General features: G+C 39.8%; 1 protein-coding gene across 1 annotated transcript; it reads left to right on the top strand.

The window, feature by feature from the left end:
* The first annotated feature begins 2,963 nt into the window (after positions 1-2,963).
* Tmem35a (transmembrane protein 35A) lies at positions 2,964-20,250 on the top strand. The gene is made up of 2 exons (XM_027933332.2): positions 2,964-3,123; positions 18,652-20,250. Exons 1-2 carry the CDS (start codon positions 3,004-3,006, stop codon positions 19,033-19,035), a joined length of 504 nt encoding a protein of 167 aa, XP_027789133.1. The 5' UTR covers positions 2,964-3,003; the 3' UTR covers positions 19,036-20,250.
* Positions 20,251-23,134: the final 2,884 nt, after the last annotated feature.

The following is a 23,134-nucleotide window of genomic DNA, read 5'->3' as shown; positions in this document are numbered from 1 at the left end:
AAAATATACATAAATAAAGTAAAGGTATTGTATCCACTACAACCAAATAAAAATAAGAATTTTAAAAACTGACTAATAGGATCAAATTTTGAAAAACTAATTTATGTACATTTTGTTCATAGGGAGGGAATTAAGAAAAAGATTGGGCTGGGAATGTGGCTCAGTGGTAGAGTGCTTGCCTAGCATGCATGAGATTCTGGGTTCAATCCCCAGAACCACCACCAAAAAAAAAAAAAAAAAAAGGTTAATGATAAAATTGACCAATATAAATTTAAAATGTTCATGTCTTCACAGTGCGGATCACGAATTATTTTTCCTTTTATTATAGAATTTGTGTAATTTATAATGAATATGTATTATTACCATTATCATGTAATTTGAAAGAAAAATATTTTATATAATGATCAGTTGTTGAACTATGTGAATTGGTTTCCCGAAGTGGTCATTTTACTGCCATATTCAATGTAGGATATTTGGAGAACAAATTACAAAGACAAACATTTTATACTTTGGTGTATTCTTTCCAGTCTTTTTAAAAATATATATATATGAAAAAAATTCCTCTCTAACAAATCCTACTGTCGACTACACAACATTGAGCCCATTGAGAGCAGTGTCTATCCCTCATCTGTCCATGTATTCCTACAGTGCCTAACTCACTTGTATACACTTTGTAGGTACTCAGTAGTTTATAGGTTTCATAATCAGAAAAAAAGTCTGAAATTCTTCCATCACAAGATGGAACGGAAATCCCATCTGTTTCCCTCCCTTGCACACAAAGATGCATTAAGTTCTCCTGCACAAAAAAAATATTGTGCTGGGGGGATATATATTGTTTTTTTTTAATTTTTAAAATTTATTTTTTCTGGGGCTGGGGATGTGGCTCAAGCGGTAGCGCGCTCACCTGGCATGTGTGCGGCGCTGGGTTCCATCCTCAGCACCACATACAAATAAAAATGTTGTGTCCGCCGAAAACCAAAAAATAAATATTAAAATTTTAAAAAAGTTATTTTTTCTAATCAGTTATACTTTGCAGCAGAATGCTCTTCGATTCATTGTGCACAAATAGAACACAATTTTTCACTTCTCTGGTTGTACGTGAAGTAGAGTCACACTATTCATGCAATCATACATGTACCTAGGATAATGATGTATGTCTCATTGCACCATCTTTCCTATCCCAATGCTCTCTCTTCTCCCCTCCTCCCCCGTTTGCCCAATCAAAATAGGGGATATACAAAAATGGTTTCTACCTTTTAAATGCTTTTTTTTTTTGTACCAGGGATTGGATCCAGGGGCCCTTAATCATTGAGCCACGTCCCCAGCCCTTTTTAAAATATATATATTTTATTTTGAGACAAGGTCTTGCTAAGTTGCTTAGGACCTTAGTAAGTTGCTGAGGCTGCGGCTGGCTTTGAACTCACAATCCTGTGCCTCAGTCTCGTGGGCCACTGGGATTACAGGTGTGTGCCACCGCAGCTGGCTAAAATGCTTTTAATCTAATGCATTTCAGAGTGAATCAGAAATACAGAAGAAGCAAGCGAAAAACTACATCTATTGGGGTATTATTATATTTTAGACAGTATGCTAGGTAATTTGCATGCATAGAATTCTTACAACAAATCTTTGACACACAATTTTCCATCCACATTTGATAAAATGTGGAAATGAAGTCTCAGATGAGTTAAGTAACATCCAGATTTTCACAGTGGCAGATATGGGGTTCAACTCCTGAACTTTCCGGGTCTGACAACACTGTGTGTGTGTGTGTGTGTATGAGAAAGAGAGAAAGAGAGACTACAGTGCTAAGCAATATCAGGTAAATTGTAAATGCCATACTAATGGTGCAAAATATTATAGGAGAGGCCTCAGAGCAATGGGTAAGAGCCTGGACTCTAGAAATGACTGACTAGGTTTGAATCCTGGCTCCACACTTACTAGCTATATATTCTTGGGCAAGTTACCTAACTTCCCTGGTGCTCAATGCCTCTATCCATAAAACCGGAACTCATACATACCTAGCTCACAATGTTACTGTAAAGGTTAAATGAATCAATACAAGTAAAGGATAGTGCCTCACACGTACTGAACAGTCAATAAATACAGTTTTGTTTTGTAATAGAAAATTGAAAGGGGAAGAAATCATATCCATCTGAGTGGATCATGGAAGGCTTAATGGAGGAGGTGACACTTAAGAAAATGTGGAATGTGAATGAAGAATGATGAGGAAGGGGAGTGATCAAAGGGAGGAGTGGTGGGAAGGGACAAGTAGTATGGGACCATGAATAGAGAGATGTGGGGTGGCACATGGCAGTTGGGAGCTATTGAAAGATAAATCTTCAAAATGACAGGGGTCAAAATGTGGAGTGTTTTGAATATCCAATTAAAAACTGGAGTTGATCGTTGAGCAATGGGAATCATTAAAGGATTTTGAGGAAGAGATAAAGCCTTCACTTAGCTGCAGTCAAGCCTGACAACTTTGCACTTTTATTGTCCAGTGTTACTCACTTCAGACACCAGTGACTCTTTGAGGACTAACGTTTTGACTAAGGGAAAAGAAGAGAAAGTCAAAGGTAGAAAAAGGGGGTGAATAACTAAAGGAGAATGGTGGGAGGGGAAAGGAAAAGTGGCCTGGTAGGAAGTCTTCCTTAATTCTTCATTCCAGGGGATGTTCAGTGACAGAACTTGAGGCATAAAGCTACTTTCTCTCCATTAAAAACTTGAACTCCCCGCCTCAGTTTAGGGCTTCCTTTAATTTCCAGACTGTCTTTTTGGCCTGTGAGGTGCAAGCGTAGGGCATTAGGACCCAGCGATTGTTGTAGTGAGAGTGGTTGAATCTCGATCTCTCAATTTTTCTCTCGAGCTCCCTCCTCTCTCTTTGTCATTCTGGCTGCCTGCTGCCTCCGCAGCGTCCCTCTAGCTCTCCCTGTGCTAACTGCCTGCGCCTTAGACTGACGGGTGCGCAAAGCAGAAGGATTAGTTGGGACCTGCTTTGGTGACCTTATGGCATCCCCCAGAACCGTAACTATCGTGGCCCTCTCAGTGGCCCTGGGACTCTTCTTTGTTTTCATGGGGACTATCAAGTTGACCCCCAGGCTCAGCAAGGATGCCTACAGTGAGATGGTAAGTGAGGCAAACAGGCGATGAGGAGCGCACCCCCGTGGGATTTCTGGTACCTCTCCCCTTCTTTCTCCGTCTCTACCCTTCTTTCTCCGTCTCTACCCATCCCCTTAACCTCTACCCCCACCCTGGATCTTCCTTTCTCCCCAACAACTTTGCAGCTCGGGAGGAGCAGTTGGACAAGAGCGATTTCATTTGTGGGCTATACTGGGAGCAACTGTTTTGGAACCACTGAATATCAGTTGGGGGAGGGGCTGACCAGCGAGTACCCCCCAACCCCAAGTAACCCAGAAGGCTGAGCCCGGTGTAACACCTGTCATTGGCAGGAGTCCTTCCCTCTTTCCAGCACACACCCAAAGTCCAGGGCACCAGTCTGCAAGTCTGATTCCTAACCTCCGAACTAAGAGTTTAAGAAGCCGGAGAGTTTATTTATTTTAGGGAGGAACAAAGAAGGAAGAGGGGGAGAGCTGGGAAGAATGGGTTACTAAAAGGAGCAATTTGTAGGGGCTGGCTAGGTAGGTATTCTTCACCCCAGGCGCAGAGCTGATAGTATTCCTCTAGCTCCCCTGCACGTATCTGGATCCTTAAGACAAAGCAGTCTTGGCCCAAATAAAGGTCATTGAGCTCCTGCTTCTGCCCTTCTCCTAAGAGAGAGCTAGATATTTTATTTTGTTTTTTAATGTAGGCTACTCTACAAAGTCTGCCTTTTCTCTCCTGCAAAACAGTCCATAATCCCACCTTGCCTCCAATGGATGCCTGGGGCCAGGCCCTCTGCAGGTTTTCCCCTCTGCAGAGTTGGAATCACCGAAGGTGACTGGCCAAAACATCTCTGCAACCTGGGGGCTGGGCTGCTTTCCTCAGTTGTGTGTGATGAGGACTTGCTTTTATGTTGTGGAGTACTAGGAGGTAGCAAGAATGTTTCCAGCACTTTCGGTCGGTTGCCTCTCCCCCTGTCACTGTACCTCTTCGTTTCCCCGCCCCCGATGAAGGGAACCTGCTTCTCCAAGCCTTTGCCACACTTCCAGTAATGGGAGGGAGCACATTACTGGGCTCTCAAGGTCAAGAAGGAAATGAGCTTAGGGGAGGAACAGAAGGGAGACAGAAAAGAGGCAAGAGGGACTCCCTGTTAGGGCTGATGCTGAGAGAAATAGCTTCACACATTGAGATGAATTAATCACTCTTCTGGAGCCGAGTGCAGAGCTTTCCAGGGCCTCTCAACGTGAGCTGCAAATGGATGGACACTGGCAAATTATACATGCTCAGAAAATGTTTGCAGGCAGCTCTGGTTTCTGTCTCAGGGTTTGAGCTAGAGCTTTCCATTTCTTCTTAACCACAGGATCAACCTGGGGTGGGGAAGGGTGGCTGGAACTCGGGGCTTAGGTCTAGCCCCAGTGGCAAATCCTAATATCCTTCTCCTTTCCCCCCTCCCCTCCTCCCAGCATGTTTGACCAGATGGAATTGAAATCAGGTCAAAATGAGTATCTAAGGCAGTCTGGTGGGTGGGGGGGTGAGGTAACAGAAGCCACCAAAGGGTTTGAAAAGATTGGGGCAGATGGAGAGGGTGCAGGGGAAATGTCACTATATTTTTGTCTTGGTTATAGTAGTTTAATGTTATGTTATAAATAAATGAATGTGTTCTTGCTTTACTCTTCATATGTACATATATTTATGTATTTGTGTGTGTGCACCATAGTATTTTAAGGCTTTCCCTGTCTTAGGGAAATTGTACCCTTCCTCAGTATAAATCCTGATCTCCATACCTTGCTCAGCTGCTTTAAAGGCCCCCAAAGCTGTGCCCTAAGTACAGTTTTAGGCTCTGCAGACAATCCAACTAAGATGGAGTCACCGGGAAGCTTCCTACCAGCTTGGCAGGAGCTCATGAGGAGGACCAGCCACACATGGGTTTACAGTAGGCTTGTTCCTAGGGAGTAGAACTGTCTATTGCAACCTAATGAAAGAAAGAAGAAACAAACATGAAGATTTCATGTCATATGTGGGAACATATTTAAATAATTATAATCTAAAATAGTAGAGTGGAAACCACTGTGTGTGTGTATGTGTGTGTGTGTGTGTGTGTGTGTGTGTATTCACATCTATGCTTCTGTGCTCATGAGCATCTGGAAGGAATGGAAAGACTACATCTAACTGGGAGGTAGATGTCACTGTGGTATGAAGCTTTGAAGAGGATTTTGAGACTGCCCTTTTTCAGGGTCCTCTCCTGTACTGAGCATCAGGATAGAGATGGCTCTCTGGGATAGACCCACTGCATAGTGCCTAGGCTTGGCCCAGCTTTATTCTTAAGCCCATAGGAAAAGGGGGAGATTTAGTTCTAGTACAAAGAAGGCACTCAATGTGTGTTTTTATGTAGATATACATACACACATATACACATATATATGTGTATATGTATATGTGTATATATATAGAAGTGTGTGTGTATGTGTATATATATACACACACAAAAGTACAGTTTTTTGTATGTATATATATACACATATGTGTGTGTATATATACATACATATTTTTTGTATATGTATATATATGTGTATATATACACATACACACATATAATGGATGATGAATAAGAGAATCATTGTAGGGCTGGGGATATAGCTCAGTTGGTAGAGTGCTTGCCTCACATGCACAAAGCCCTGGGTTCAATCACTAGCACTACACACACACGAACATACACACACACACAGACACACACCAAAAAAAAAAAAAAAAGATCTTAATTGGTCACCTCCCCTCAGATTTCTTTGGTTTTCTCTTGATTATGCAGTTCAGGAGCTATTTATTGTTTTTTAGAAGAGGTCAATAGTCCCTAAGAACCCCAAGCCTAGATCAGATTGGATGATTATCTGGAATTTTCTGTTTTCCATTTATGAGTGATTCCTCTGCATTGATGGGGTTAGTCATGTATTGAATGCAGTGGCATTTCTCATAAGATCTTAAAATGCTGTTGTAGCTATTATTGCTTTTAAGATGATTTGTTTTTTAAAACAGCTCTGTGAGATAGATTCATTTTATTAGCTATTCTTATTTTACTGATGGATAAACTGAAGCACAGCAAGTTTAATGACTTATCCAAGGTCATAGGGTAAGCTGTTGTTGGAGCAGAGATTAGAAACCAAGTTCACGAGCCAATACTCCCAGTGGAGGGGTCATTGGTATTTAAAATTATTGGATTTTTTTTTTTGGATGCCAGAACCTACAACTGATTCTTGAAAATAACTGGTATGTTATGCCTCCTTTTTTTTTGTACCAGTTCAACTCCTCAATCTATATTTTTGGATTTTGTTTTATTTTTACTTTAGAACCAATTTTTCAAATTTAGATGTTTTGTTTTTACTTCTCTGCCAATTTTTTTCTTGTTCTAAAACCATTAGTGTTATGCTTAGGTGTTATTTCCTCCATGGAGAATCACTGCTAAAAACAGAATAGACAAATGATTATGACCCTTTTCCCCCTGTCTTGACTGGAGAGGCCAGAAAAGATTAGAGGAAAAAGTACAGTTTTTTTTTTTTTTTGGTGTGTGTGTGTATGTGTGTGTGTGGTTGTTGTTGTTTTAAGTACTGGAGATCACACCTAAGGCCTTACACATGATAGGCAAATACTCTACCACTAAGCTACATTCCCAGCCCAAGAATGCAGGCTTTGGATTCATACAGGCTTGGGTTTGTGTCCTGGCATTTTGGTGTTTAAGTTTCCTTATTTATAAAATGGGTATAATAATAAATACCTCAGAAGGTTGTAAATATGAACAGAGATTGCTTATGAAATTATTTTATTCAGGGGCTGAGGCTGTGGCTCAATGGTAGAGCGCTTGCCTAGTATGTGTGAGGCACTGGGTTCGATTCTCAGCACCATATATAAGTAAATGTATAAAATAAAGGTCTATACATCTAAAAATATTTTTAAAAGAAAGTATCTTATACAGTGTTTGCTGTAGTAGATGTTCAAGAAATGCTGAGAGAGGGCTAGTGATGTAACTCAGTGGTAGGGCCCTTGCCCAGCATGCAAGAGGCCCTGGGTTTGATTCTCAGGAAAGAAGAAAGAAAGAGAGAAAGAGAAAGAAAGGAAGGAAGGAAGGAAGAAAGAAAGGCTCGCATGAGGTGATGATGATAATTTATTCTATTTTATGCAGTGGATTTCTAACTAATTGAATGGTCTGTTTAAGGGACTGAAATCAAGCATTTAGAAGAAAAAGATGTTATTTTTGTGTGCCCTGGTAAACAAAATTATATGACCAACTAGTACTAAAAAATCTACTTGCTGCTGGGTAATGCACAGTGGATCCCATGTAGAACTTGCAGATGCATCTCTGAATAGCCCATTTGGCATGTGTTGTCTCATACCTCCTCCAGAATAAGCAAGTATTATAGAGTACTCTAAATCCTACGTGACTCCAACATGATTTGCTACTCCTTTAACTAAATGCCTTCATTAGTTTACTTGAATTGGAAGACAGTAGTTACAGGTGCTGCTAGGCAGTTTCCTGTGCAGTGATTAACACACGAATGGTTAATTTGAATTAAGTTTGATATTCAGCTTTTTGTAGCAGTGATTTTATCCTGTCAGCACAGGGAGCCAAATGTGGAATGGTAAGAAAATACCAAAATTCTGTCAAAATGAAACCAAAAAATTTTGGCCCTGAGGATAATGGGACACATCTTAGATTTTTTGGATCTCCTCATAGTAGAGGTTTGTTGATTTGGTTGATTTAGTTATTTAGTTATCTGTCCTCCCATTTGTGAACCCTGGGGATTCATACCCAAAATGTTCAGGCAGCTTATCTAATGTTCATATTTAATGAACATTAATCATATTTAATGTTTAATATAATAAGGTAGTCATTCACTGGTGCTTAGTCTGCTCTCTGAAGTGGTACCAAATGTTTATTTCCTTAGAGAGGAAACTGAGACCCTGAGATAGGAAGTGATTGTACTTAGTTATCACAGCTAGCCATCACAAGTTAATCTACACAATGGAGTTTATGTCGGAGAGCTTGTAGATGCGTAGCCTGGCCAACAGTTTAGTTTGTTTCACAGCGACCTTTGACAGTAGAAGCCAGACTTTTCTTTTTTTAATATATATGTGTATGTGTGTGTGTGTGTGTGTGTGTGTGTATAGTTGTAGGTGAACACAGTATCTTTACTTCATTTTTATGTGGTGCTGAGGATCGAATCCAGGGCCTCACATGTGCTAGGCAAGCACTCTACCACTGAGCCACAACCCCAACCCGAAACCAGACTTTTCTATCCTAAGATGTAATGTAGGAAGGATCCCCTATGGTTAGTAGGACCAAGCTTTTCAGCTTCCTCTTAAGGTGGGCACTAAATGACAATGGAAAGTAAAATTGCTCTAAACGTGTTTATCATTCATATGGATATTTGGGATATTTGGCAATGGAACAGGTATGAGCTTTTTATTACATTTAAACAACAATATATGTCACAGGTGGCTTTTTTTTAACAGAAATTCAGGAAAATCATACATGAGTCAGTAAATTTCGCAGCACTTATGTCGGCTTTATGGTCCGAGATAGCAACCAGGCTGAGATTTTTAGCCAAAATATATTTTTGTGAGTGCCCTCTTCTGCTCTCAAACTGTTTTTCCCCTGTAAATTTTATTGAAGTATAACATTTATACCAAGACATGCACAAGGAATTTTCAGGATACTCCCATGTAACCAGACATCAATGACAAGAAATAGTACTGAGCCTGGCGCCATGGCACATGCCTATAATCCCAGAAATTCAGGAGGCTGAGTCAAGAGGATCACAAATTGTAGGCCAGTCTCAGTAACTTAGCCAGACCCTGAGCATCTTAGTAAGAACCTGTCTCAAAAATAAAAAGGAATGGGGATGTACTTCAATGGTAAAAATCCCTGGGTTCAATCCCCAGTACCATTAAAAAAAAAAGAGAGCAAGCACTGAGTAGCACCCTAGCTATGCCAGCTCACGGACGATTCCAGTTACTTCTCTCCCAAGGGTAATTACTATCCTGACATAAGTTAGTTTTACCTATTTTTGAACTTTATATAAGTATATTATACAGTATATTTGCCCAACTATTTTTTTCTTTCACCTAATTGGCATAAGTGACCTAAAGTGGATCAAATCACTTGCCCTTTTCCCCCATTTTGTCGTGTTAGCTGGCTTAGGTCTGTTATTAATTATAATCAAAGATGAATGTTATTTGACAGTTTTTAGCTTTTCAAGGTTTAATGTCATTAATTTGAGATCATGGCCCCTGGAGTGAGGAATAAATGACAAAAAGGAAAAAGGGGTATGACTAAGGAAAGGCTCCATATACTTTTGGCTCATGTCTGAATCATATGTCCTCGTACCACAAGAATGGACCTGCTTGATTCATCACTATTATTATTGAAATTACCATGACTTGCAAATATATGGATTTCTAGTTGGGTGGTTCATTAATGATAAAATGTGTACACTGTGATTCTTTAACTAAATCCCCCAAATGCTCATTTCAATTAAGAAAAGGGAAACTGAGGTAATAAAATACATGGTATTTTTTTCCAAGCAATTAGGGGTAAAACCAAAATTGGAATTTAGATCATTTTTAAGAATACTGGTGAGCTGGGCATAATGGCACAGGCCTGTAATCCCAGCGACTCAGGAGACTGAGGCAGGAAGATTGCAAGTTCAAAACCGGCTTTGGCAATTTAGCAAGACCCTGTCTCAACATAAAAAATAAAAAGGGCTTGGCATGAAGCTCAGTAGTAAAGTGCCCCTGGGTTCAATCCCTGGTACACCCTACCTCCTGCCCCCTGAAAAAAAAAAAAAAAACTGGCCCAAGGATATTGCTGGATGATTGCCTTTGACTGGGGGATTAGAAACATTGACTAAACCCTTCTCTTTCCTGATTCTTTCCCTTATAGGGAAACTATGGTTTCAGGGTCTGCCTCAATTCAGTGGAAAGAAACAGACCTAATAAAGTGAATTGCAAGACCCTTTTGGGAAAACGAATGAGTCAACTCTCTTTATTCTTACTATCAATACAATTAAAGTCTTTAAAGACCTAGTTACCATAGACTCAAGACTGTGACCCTTCTATTGTTAGAAATGAGGTGGCCTGGACCAAGCATAATAGTGGGGCTTGGAATAGTAGGATTCTTTTGATGTCTCTATGTTATTCCATAAGAGAAAGAATAAAGAGCTTCCTACAATGTCAAGAGCCAGCCAAGAGTCAAACACGGTGCTACACACTTGTAATCCCACTGGCTGGCTCTAGAGTCTGAGGCAGGAGGATCACAAGTTCAAAGCCAGCCTCAGCAATCAGCAAGGCCCTAAGCAACTCACAAAGACCCTGTCGCAAAATAAAAATAAAAAATAAAAAAGGGCTGGAGATGTGGCTCAGTGGTTAAGCACCCATGGGTTCAATCCCTGGTACCAAAAAGAAAAAAAAAAGCCATTCAAACTCAGTTCCATCTCTAACAAACTATATACATTACCTCTTTGGAGTTCTAGAAAATAGATCTTATCTATACCTACTCAGCTTTAAACTAAAGACTTGATAAATGACTTATTTACATACAGTTTTCTCTTTAGAAAAAGAGGAAAGAAAGAGGCAACAGCTGCATAAAAATATCCACATGGGCTGGGGTTGTAGCTCAGTGGTAGAGCGCTCGCCTCACATGTGCGGGACCCTGGGTTCGATCCTCAGCACCACATAAAAATAAATAAGTGAAATAAAGGTATTGTGTCCAACTACAACTAAAAAATAATAAATATTAAAAAAATAATATCCACAGCTGCAGTTTAACAGTTTAGCTAAATGGCTGGTTAGGGTGGTGCACGCCTATAATCCTAGAAATTTTGGGGGCTGAAGCAGGAGGATTGCAAGTTTAAATCCAGGAGCAGTAACTTAGTGAGGCTCTAAGCAACGTAATAAGACCCTGTCACAAAATAAAATATAAAAAAAAGGGCTGGGGATGTGGCTCAGTGGTTAAGTGCCCCTGGGATCAATCTCAAGTACCCCCCAAAAAGAAAAGTTAGCTAAAAAAAAAAAGAAAGAAAAAAAAAGGTGGGGGGGCTGGGGTTGTGGCTCAGTGGTAGAGTGCTCACCTACCATGCATGAGACACTGGGTTCAATTCTCAGCACCACGTAAAAATAAAATGAAGATATTGTGTCCACCTAAAACTAAAAATAAATATTTTAAAAAAAGGAATATAGAGTTACACCAAATTGAGACAAAAAAGATCTTGAGAGAAAAAAGATCTTGGAATTCATAAGCACTTGATTTTAACATCTGAAATTTGGACCCAGGCTATAGATTGCACTGCATTATAGATAAGAATCTATTTTTTGGTACCTGGGATTCAACCGAGGAACACTTCTTAAACCACTGAGCCACATCCCCAGCCCTTTTTATTTTTTATTTTGACCCAGGGTCTTGCTAAGTTGCTTAGAACCTCACTAAGTAGCTGAGGCTGGCCTCGAACTTATGATCCTCCTGCCTCAGCCTCCTGAGCTTCTGGGATTATAGGCGTAGGCCATAATGCTTGGCAAGGATCTATTCTTAAATAAGTGGTTAACACTAGCCAGAAAGGGAGAGTTCCCAGAAGCCATTCAGCCAGCATTTGGAAGTCTTAGCTCAGAACTAACTGGAAAAACTCATCTTGCTTCCTGTATTCATCAATAAGAAGCTTACACTTAGGATTTAGAAGTTGCCTCTTGAGAAACTTTATGTTGCTAATTAGAAATGGCCCTTACTTAAAAGTGTTAAGGGGCTGGGGTTGTGGCTCAGCGGTACAGCGCTCGCCTAGCATGTGTGAGGCACTGGGTTCCATCCTCAGCACCACATACAAATAAATAAAATAAAGGTATTGTGTCTACCTATAACTAAAATACATATTTAAAAAATGTTAAAGATACCCTAGGTACATGTATGACTGCACATGTGGTGCGACTCTACATCATGTACAACCAGAGAAATGAAAAGTTGTGCTCCATTTGTGTACAATGGATCAAAATGCATTCTGCTATCATGTATAACTGATTAAAACAAGTAAAAAAACACATCAAAAAAAGTGTTGGGCTGTGGTTGTGGCTCAGCCGTATGTAGAGCGCTTGCCTAGCACATGCGAGGCCCTGGGTTCAATCCTCAGAACCACATAAAAATAAATTTAAAAAAATAAAGGTATTGTGTCCAACTACAACTAAAAAATAAATATAAAAAAAAATTAAAAAGTGTTAAGGAGCTGGGGATATAGCTCAATTGGTAGAGTGCTTGCCTTGCATGCTCAAGGCCCTGGATTTGATCCTCAGCACCACACACACACACACACACACACACACACACACACACACACAGTGTTAAGAAGGTCTCTTTGGTCTATATTTCTTTTCCCAATGTCTCCTTGCTACCATCAGCTGCCTGCAGAGAAGGAGGTCATAGGCAGGTGGTGTATTTAGGCTAAAAGAGGAAAGGGGTAAGCCTCTAAACATCACCTCTGACCCTCGGCTCAGTTCTGCTCCACATGGGCTTGGCTGTACTCAGCCTAGATTTTACCTACTGGTCATCTCTTTCCTCATTTCTCTCTGAAAAATCCCTGATTTAATCTAATAAAGAAAAGAGAGAGCTGGATATATAGTGGTGCACGCCTGTAATCCCAGCAACTCACGAGGCTAAGGTAAGAGAATCGCAAATTAAAAACCAGACTCAGCAAATTAGTGAGGCCCTAAGCAATTTAGCAAGACCATGTCTCAAAATATAAAACGGGCTGGGGCTCAGTGGTTAAACACCCTTGGGCTCAATCCCTGGTACAAAAAAAAAAAGAGAGAGAGAGAAAGAGAAAGAGATGGGAAGAACAACTAACATTTTGTATTTCTTTGTGTGCTCAGGATCAGGTAGGGATCAAGGTGAGTTTAAATTTTAAATAGGGATGGTCTCTGATAGGAGATTAGGGATAGTTAAGTGAGGGAAGGTCAGGTAAGTTAAGAGTCAGAGCCTACCTTTATTTATTTTTTAAAAAAATATTTATTTATTTATTTCTATTTATATATGACAGTGGAATGCATTACAATTCTTATTACACATATAGAGCACAATTTTTCATACCTGTTTGTATACAAAGTATATTCACACCCATTTGTGTCTTCATACCTGTACTTTGGATAATAATGATCATCACATTCCACCATCATTAATAACCCCATGCCCCCTCCCTTCCCCTTCAACCCCTCGGCCCTATCTAGAATTCATCTATTCCTTCCATGCTCCCTTTCCCTATCCCACTATGAATCAGCCTCCTTATATCAAAGAAGACATTCGGCATTTGGTTTTTTGGGATTGGCTAACTTTACTTAGCATTATCTTCTCTAACTCCATCCATTAACCTGCAAATGCCATGATTTTATTCTTTTTTATTGCTGAGTAATATTCCATTATGTATATATACCACATTTTTATCTATTTAAAATTTTTATATCTTATTCATTACAGATATTATTTATCTTGATTAATGAGTGTTTTTGGTACCCCCTTAAATTTTTCACCAAGGCAAGTAGACTTACTTTCTTTGCCTTTGTCCCCAACCTGGTCAGGAAAATGAGACATAGAGGTCAAATACGTTACTCATGAACATCCCACTAGAAAGTGGCAGAGTTGAGCCAAGAGCAGTGGCACATGCCTGTAATCCCAGCAAGAAGGCTGAGGCAGGAGGACCACAAGTTCAAGGTCAGGCTCAGCAACTTAGCAAGGCCCTAAGCAACTTAATGAGACACTGTGTCAAAATAAAAAATAAAAAAAGCTGGGGATGTGGCTTAGTGGTTAAGTAGCCCTAGGTTCAATTCCCGGGACCAAAAGAAAAAGAAAATAAAGTGGCACACCCAATTAGAATAAGTTACACTCCATGTTGTATAATATGTCAAAATACACTCTGCTGTCATGTATATCTAAAAAGAACAAATAAAAAAGAAAGTGGTGCAACTGAAATTGGAAGTCAAGTTTACTTGGGTCTATTCTCATGCTTCCCCGCCCCCCCCCCCCACTAAGCCATCAGTCTTTTTTTTGTGTGTGTGTGTGTGTGCTGGGGATTGAACCCAGAGGCACTAAACCACTGAGCCACATCCCCATCCTTTTAAAAATATTTTATTATTTTATTTAGAGACTGAGTTGCTTAGGACCTCACTAAATTACTGAGCCTGGCCTTCGACTTCTGATCTTCCTGTCTTAGCCTCCCAAGCTGCTGAGATTACAGGAATGCACTACCATGCCCAGCCAGATTTAATTTTTAAAAACACTTTTTATTTGCAGTTGGTTGAATCATAGAGATGGAACCTGTAGGTATGAAGGGCTGATTGTAATTGTATGACATCTGGTGCTGAGGATTGAACCCAGGGCCTTGTGCATGCGAGGCAAGTACTCTACCAACTGAGCTATATCCCCAGCCCATCTGCTGCCTTTTGTGTGTGAGTGTAGAGGGCATTCACATGATGCACACTGGGGATTAAAAGAAACTCACGTACATGGTCTATCACTGAGTTACACCCACAAACCCATTAGTCTCTTCTTTTAATTTTTTTAGTTGTTAATGGACATTTGTTTTATTTATTTATATGAGGTACTGAGAATTGAACCCAGTGCCTCACTCATGCTAGGCAAGCACTTTTGCCACTGAGTCACAACCCCAGCCCCATGAGTCTCTTCTTAAAACTCCTTTTGGGGCCGGGTGCAGTGGTACATGTCTATAATCCCAGTGATTTGGGAGGTTGAGGCAGGAGGATTATGAGTTCAAAGCCAGTCTAAGCAATTTAGTGAGGCTCTTAGCAACTCAGTGTGAAACCCTGTCTCAAAATGAAATATAAAAAAGGGCCGGGAATATGGCTCACTGGTTAAGCACCCCTGAGTCCAATACCTGGTACAAAAACAACAACAACAACAACAAACTCCTCTTGGTGTCTGAGATTCTCTCTCCTGATTTTCCTCTCACTTTTCTGACCATAACTTTGTTCTGTGTGCTTTGTGGACTCTCTTTTCCTTCCCATATCTTAAAAGTCTGTCACAGAATTGTATATACTCTCCTTGGGCATACTGATGACTATCCATGCTTGATCATTAGCCCAGACTTCTCTAATTGAGCTGCCTACAAATCATCTCCACTTGGATGCTTTTAAAGGTATCTTGATTCAAAAACCCCAAATCAAGTTTCTCTTAGTTCTCCTACTAAGAAATGGTAACACCTGTTTACCCAGGCATCCACACCAAAGACTTCAGAATTTTTCTTGACTCTTTTCTTCAGTGGCTACAACCAATAAGACACCAAGTTCTGTTGATTTTGCTTTCAAAGTATTCTTTTAAAAATCTTTTAAAAAATCTGTTCTACTTAGTTGTACATGATAGCAGGATGCATTTCAATTCATTGTGCACAAATGGAGCACAATATTTCAATTCTGGTTGTACACAGTGTAAAGACATACTATTCGTGTAATCATCCATGTACCTAGGGTAATGATGTCCATCTCATTCCACCATCTTTCGTATCCTTATAACCCTTCCCCAATCTTCCTTTTGCCCAATCCAAAGATCCTCCATTCTTCCCCCCCCCCCCCACCACCACCATTGTAGATCAATATCCACTAATCAGTGAAAACATTTGACCTTTAGTTTTTAGGGACTGGCTTATTTCGCTAAGCATAATATTCTCCAATTCCATCCATTCACCTGAAAATGCCACAATTTTATTCTCTTTTAATGCTGAGTAATATTCCATTGTGTATATATACCACAGTTTCTTTATCAATTCATCTATTGATGGGCATCTAGATTGGTTCCACAGTTTAGCTATTGTGAATTCAGCTGCTATAAACATTGGTGTGGCTATGTCACTATAGTACACTGATTTTAAGTCCTTTGGGTATATCAAAGTATTCTTGTTTTGTTTTTTTCTATCTTCAATGTTATTATGCTAGTCCAGGTCTCTACCTGATCTATTTGTTTCCAAGTATCTGTCTCCCAATCCATCCTTCATTCTATTTCCAGAAGAACCTTCCTTAATAAAGCAAATTGATTATGTTACTCCCCCTGGCTTATAGGACAAAGTCTAAAGCTCCATAACACAACAACAAACACCATTCTTTTTTGTTTTTGTTTTTGGTACCAGGGACTGAACTCAGGGGCACTCAGCCACTGAGCCACATCCCCAGCCCTATTTTGTATTTTATTTAGAGACAGGGTCTCACTGAGTTGCTTAGTGCCTCATTATTGCTGAGGCTGGCTTTGAACTTGCCATCCTACTGTCTCAGCCTCCCAAGCCGCTGGGATTACAGGCGTGTGCCATCCCGCCCAGCCAGACACTATTCTTCATGACCCAATTCATATCTATTTCTTCTGTTTTACATCTCACCTCTCTTCCTTTCCTCCCCCAATCTATGCTAAACTCAGGAAGTGTTTGCAACAAACCAGTCTATTTTGTGCTTTAGGGGCCTTTTCTTATCCAGCTTTCTCTGTCTGCAAAGCCCTTCCTGTATTGATCTTGCAAATGCCTACTCTTCTTTGAAGATTTAACTCTCAATTTTCTGTCATCATCTAGGGAGATTTGACCACTCTCTGATGTGCTTCCTCTGTACCCAATACATAGTTTTATTCAGCACTCACAACATTTTATTCCATTTATGCTTTTACATATCTACTTTTTCCCTTGTAAACTTTAAGCTTCAGGATGGCAGTGTCCTTTGAATGATTGATGTCTGTATCCAGAATACATAATACAGTGCCTAGCACAAGGAGACAATAAATACTGGGTCAGTGAATAGATTTTTTTAATGAAAAATAAAGCAGTGGACCAAACTAGTAAGACACTTGATAAAAATGTCATCAATATACTCCCAAATGAGGATTATGCCAATCTGAATAGTGAAAACTATGAATGACCTATTACCCTAAAATCTATATAATTCTATTATTTTGTAATATATCTAGTGACTCCTTCTTCTGTCCTATAACGTTTCCTTTTGGGTTGCCATTGGACCTTGTACAGACATCTATTATATACAATTAAACATGCTGCTATAATAATGTCATTTACATATCCACCCCCCACTAGACTGAGAGCTTCCTGATCCTGCCTTAGTTCTCTCTGTATCTTCAATGCACAGACCAAAGTAGGTGTTCAATAAGTATTTGAATTAAGCTAACAAAAGTATTATCTTGTAAATGTCTAAAGTTTATTTCAATGAACAGTGGAATGATTTTTGTCTTATTATATTAAGATATATAAGAAGCTAATATTTACATACATTTTTATTTCTCTATTTGCACAGCAATTTTTATAGATTCCACAAATGTAAAATCCAGTTCAGTTCTTTTTGGAAGTATCATAAATGCCAAATTAGGGAAGTACAACTTTTTTATATATATTTTTATTTTACTTATTTCTTTTTATGTGGTGCTGAGGATCAAACCCAGGGCCTTGCAAAATGCTAAGCAAACACGCTACCACTGAGCCACAACCCCAGCCCTAGGGAAGTACGACTTAAAGAAGTTTTATCATACCATGCCTTGCCTTGTTTTATTTTTTTTTTTTGGTATTCATTCATGTGCATCTGGGTTTGTATAAGGCAGACCCTAGAAAATGTGGATGTGGCTAACACATACCAGTTTTTATAGGCCCAGTGAATTTTCTTTTAAATGCTTAATGCTTATAATTTCTTTTTTTAAAATATAAATGAGATCCCCTTTTAAAAAATTAAGTTTATTTCAATTTATTTATATGCAGTGCTGAGAATTGAACTCAGTGCCTTGCACATACTAGGCAAGTGCTCTACCACTGAACCACAACCCCAACCCACTTATGATTTCTTTTTAGCAGCGTTAGGAATTGAATCCAGTACCTTGTACTGGCAAGCACTCTATTACTAAGCTACATCCTCAACCCAATGGTTATAATTTATAATTGACAACTTTTTTAAATTATGAAGCCAAATTCTTTGCTTTATGACATTTGGTGCATGTCTTAGTCCATTCAAACTACTATAACAAAATACCATAAACAACAGAAACTTATTTCTCATGGTTCTAGAGTCAGGGAAGTCCAAGGTCAAGGTGCCAGCAGATTTGGTATCTGTTGAGGACATTCATTTTGGTGACTTCTAGCTGTGTCCTTACATGGTATAAGGGGCAAGGCAGCACTCGCTGGGACCTCTTTTATAAAGGCATTATCCCATTTATAAGGACTCCACCCCAGCCCTATTAAATCCCAAAGGCTCTATGTACTAATACCATGATCTTGTGGTTTAGGATTTCAACATGAATTTGGGGAGGACAAAAATATTCACACCATAGTAGTACTATTACTAAGTTTTAAATCACAGGGAACATAACAGATTACTTGCTTTTTCTTAATTATAAGGCTTTTATTTAGGGGACAAAATGAAAAATGGGATTCCCTTGGCTGGTGTGTAAGTGCCATGATAGGGAAGGAGGCTCCTGTTTCTGTTTTTCTTCATTTGAATGTTACTCATGGTTAACACAGTGTTTTTCTTATGACATTCCCACTCTAGAAACGTGCTTACAAGAGCTATGTTCGAGCTCTCCCTCTGCTGAAGAAAATGGGCATCAATTCCATTCTCCTCCGAAAAAGCATTGGTGCCCTTGAAGTAGCCTGCGGCATTGTCATGACCCTTGTGCCTGGGCGTCCCAAAGATGTGGCCAACTTCTTCCTACTCTTGTTGGTGTTGGCTGTGCTCTTCTTTCACCAGCTGGTTGGTGATCCTCTCAAACGCTATGCCCATGCTCTGGTGTTTGGAATTCTGCTCACTTGCCGCCTGCTGATTGCCCGCAAGCCTGAAGATCGGTCTTCTGAGAAGAAGCCCTTGCCTGAGAATGCTGAGGAGCAACCCTCCTTATATGAAAAGGCCCCTCAGGGCAAAGTGAAGGTGTCATAGGAGAGTGGAAGTGCAAAAAGTGGACCTTCCAGGCAGTTGCCTCCATGACACCCAGGAAGATGTCAGTGTGTATTTTTCATTTGATTTATTTATCTTGGGGAAAATGGAAAATATAATCTGCAAGTTAATTGGCTTGTGTACATTGTACTCTAAAATGACCTCCCCACATTGACATTTGTGCACCACCTGTAATCACTCTGGGGCAATGCTCACATCTTGCTGCATGTACATGTATACGGCTACTATTGAAGTGTATTTGTGAGATGGACTCCAGCAAGCATGTGACTGTGAGATTATGTGTGGGGAAATATATTGAACTACTGTGTGTGTACACACACACACATGTGGAGAAGGCTCTGATCTTGAACTAATCCTGCACAGGTATCCTTCCCTTTATAAATTGATTCCAGTAAAGATAGAATAAAAATTTTCCTAAAAAGAGAATTCCATTTTTGGTATAAAACAAGTGACCTATTCCCTGGTGGGGATGGTATGTTCTCTAGATAAAGCTGAAAACTTAAACTCACCACTTTGGGAAAAATTCCTTTAATTTGAAACACTGAGTTATGTGTAAAATTAATTAATTAGCCTTTGCTTCAATAGTTAATTTTTAAATACTTCATATTGAGTTTAATTAAAACAAAGGATACATGCAGTCAATTGATGGTCTATTCTTCAAGTGATAAAATAGGACGTTTCATCTTGCCTTTGTTCAAGCCCAACCTACTAAGTTCTTTTACTAACATTTAAAAACTGAAACAGTAATCTTGTTACTAGACATCTTCTTCAGATTTTCTTAAGTTCACAGCTGCCTCACTTCCACTATTCTTAGTAGCTAACCAGGATTTGGCAGCTGCTCCACTGTTGTGGTTGAGGGAGCAGGCATTGGTCTTGTTAGAAATCGGAATCTCAAACATTAGCTATTCTCTGAAACTGTCTCTGAAAATTGACAGAGAAGCTGTATCCTGTTTCCCTGCCAAACAGATTTACTACCCCTATTGATTCTTCACTGAACTTTGCCAGTGTAAGCAGAGTTCAAATCACCCCCAGAGTTGTCTCCCCTACACTTCTTTATCATTCCAGTAGGTGGAGTTTAGCTGGGGGAAGGACATTTGACATGGGTTAGTTGGATTGAGCAGTATGGAAATTTGCTTCCTTCATCACATACTGCTGTTTCTCCTTGTTAAATGTGCTTTGATGGTTTTAGTATTATTGTGCCAGGGATGGGAAAAGGGGTGGGGGGTTGTGTGTGGGGAGAGTACCTATTGTATTTTATTCAGTGTCATTGTTCTTGGTAATTGATACCTCTGTCTTATTTCTCTCATTCTTTCAAAATAAAAAAAAAATTTGAAATTTGGAGGAAATTGTCTGGATAAATACTGAACATATGAAAAGAAAGGGTATTTAAAAGGATTCAGGCTTTTGTTGATGTTGTTTTTGGTCTGAATGAAGGAGGAGAAGAAAGAGAAAGTATAAGTATGATCACTTAATACACTAATGAAGTTGCCAAGGCCAGTTTGCTAATTCCTTATAAGTTCCCTTGAAACATTTTTTTTTTTTTGGCAGTACTGGGGATTCAACCCAGGGCCTTGCACATGCTAGGCAAGCACTCTACTACTGAGTTACACCCCCAGCCTTTTCTATTTTATTTTCAGACTGGATCTTGCTAAGTTGCCCAGGCTGGTTTCAAACTTGGGATTCTCCTGCCTCAGCCTCCTAAGTACCTGGTCCCTCACACTTTTTTTTGAATGCATGTAAGACAGAAAGTTGTAGTTAGGATCTCAATACAATTTCCAGGTTTGGGAGTTCTTTATTAGTTGATGCCAAGGGAAGGTAAATTATTTCAGAGAAAATTGAAGGTTTATTAAATAAATATGAAGTACTGTCTCACTATGTACATGTCCATAGAGAGGTTTAAGTTTTGCAGTGCCCAGAATTTGACATGTTAGGCAAGTTATTTCATTGCTTATGGCACCAGTTTCATGGGCTTAAAAAAAAGGAAAAAGGTTGCTGGTCATGGTGGTGCACACCTGTAATTCCAGTGATTCAGGAGGATGAGTCAGGAGGATTGAAAGTTCAAGTAGTCTGGGTAATTTAGCAAGACTTTACCTCAAAATAAAAAGTAAAAAGGGTTGGGATGTAGCTTAGTGGGAGAGTACCCCTGGATTCAATCCCCAATACTGCAAATAAATAAATAGGTGTCAAAGTCTTAAAATCCCTTCCAATGTACCTTTATTTGAGGCTATGAAATGATTAAATGCATGAAAAATGACAAAATTTCAGTTTTACTAAAGAGTAGCTATCATAGAAAAATTGCACAGTCTATTTTCATGCACGATTAAATAAGAGTTTGTCAAATTACTCTGAAAACCACATAAAAATAAGATGTGGTAAATAGTCATTTCTTTTTTCCTTTTATGGAGGGGCAGGGATTGAACTCATGGGCACTTGAGTACTGAGCCACATCCCCAGCCCTTTTTGTATTTTATTTAGAGACAGGGTCTCACTGAGTTGCTTAGTGCCTCGCTGTTGTTGAGGCTGGCTTTGAACTTGCCATCCTCCTGCCTCAGCCTCCCTACCGATGGGATTATAGGCATGCACCACCACTCCCAGACATAAGTAGTCATTTCTGCTGAAGTCTTCTCCAAATACATTATCTTAACTTTTGATTATTCATTTTTCTCTAAGATTGCAAAGTTTCCACCTACATTATGTTTTGGCCTCAAATCAGGGAGTGCCATTACATTTATAGCTTTCCTCTATTTAAAAAAAATTTTCATTTATTTATTTTTTGTACCAGGAATTGAACCTAGGGGCACTTAACCACTGAGCCATATCCTCAACCCTTTTTATATTTTATTTAGAAACGGACTCTCACTGAGTTGCTTAGGGCCTCAGCTAAGTTGCTGAGGCTGGCTTTGATTACAGGCATGCATGCCATGACCAGCTTATTTATATAAAGGCACTGGGGATTGAACCCAGGTTCTGAACTCCCCCCCAACGCCACCCACGTGGCCTTCTCCGGGACACACCACACACCAACCGGAACTCCCTCCACAGGAACTTCACCAACCAACACGAACTCCCCAGGAATCCCCTTGAGAACTCTAAAGTAGCGGGCTCCCAAGGTGGACACAGGGGTCTATATACAATTGAATACACAGCCTGTTTCAATCCAGCATCATCCAGTCACAGCAATTATAGACAGCTTAACTTAATTATCATCATCTTAATGGCTCGCCTCTCAACCATTACTTCTGGCAAAATGCCAGGGGCCATTCCCACTCGGTTGTGGCTCTTAGCACCCAGGTGCACTTTACCACTGGGCTACAACCCCAGACCCCCTTTTTTGGTAGTGGGGATTAAACCCAGGGTGCACTTAATCACTAAATTACACCCCCAACCCCCTTTATTTTTATTTTGAGACAGGGTCTCATTAAATTGCTGAGTCTGGCCTCCAACTTGCAATTCTCCTGCTTCAGGCTCCCTAGTTCATAGGGTTACAGGTGTGCACCACCACACCTGGCAACCCGAGACTTTAAAAAAAAGCATCTATTTATTTTCCATACCAGGGATCAAACCTAGGGGTGTTTTACCACTGAGCTACATCCCCAGCTCTTTAGTTTTTATTTTGAGACTGGGTCTTCCTAAGTTTCTTAGGGCTTCTGCTAAATTTCCCAGGTTGGCCTCTAACTTCTGATCCTCCTGCCTCAGCTTCAGCAGTCGCTAGGCATACAGGCTACAAGGGTGGAGCATTGCTCTAGTCTTTTTTTTTTTTTTTAGATAGGGTCTGGTTTAGTTGCTGAGAATGGACTTAAACTTGCCATTTTCCTGCCTTAGCTTCCCCAGTTGCTGGCCTAACAGTTATGCACTACCACACCAGGTTTATAGTTCTCTTATTCCTAGTTTAAAAAGAAATTAAATCAGGTCTCAGACTAAGCCATTGTTAATATTTTAGCGAGTTTAAGGTCAATGGATTCTTCAAGGTTAGGCATATACTTGCTACAGCCCACAATCTGCAATCTTGAAGGTGGTTCAACATCTGGTTTAGGATACAAGTTTCCAGAAAACGTGGGAGGTTATCCATACCTATCCTAGG

This window comes from Marmota flaviventris, chromosome X, assembly GCF_047511675.1.
Source record: "Marmota flaviventris isolate mMarFla1 chromosome X, mMarFla1.hap1, whole genome shotgun sequence".
NCBI classification, from domain to species: Eukaryota; Metazoa; Chordata; class Mammalia; order Rodentia; family Sciuridae; genus Marmota; species Marmota flaviventris.
Note: the sequence above shows the minus strand (reverse complement) of the source record. Positions and strands in the feature narration are given on the sequence as shown.

Bases quoted from the DNA above. Each gene is read 5' to 3' on its own strand.
- Tmem35a (XM_027933332.2), top strand. From the start codon at position 3,004: ATGGCATCCCCCAGAACCGTAACTATCGTGGCCCTCTCAGTGGCCCTG. The intron at 3,124-18,651 runs GTAAGTGAGGCA...TTCCCACTCTAG, and splicing joins AGGATGCCTACAGTGAGATG to AAACGTGCTTACAAGAGCTA.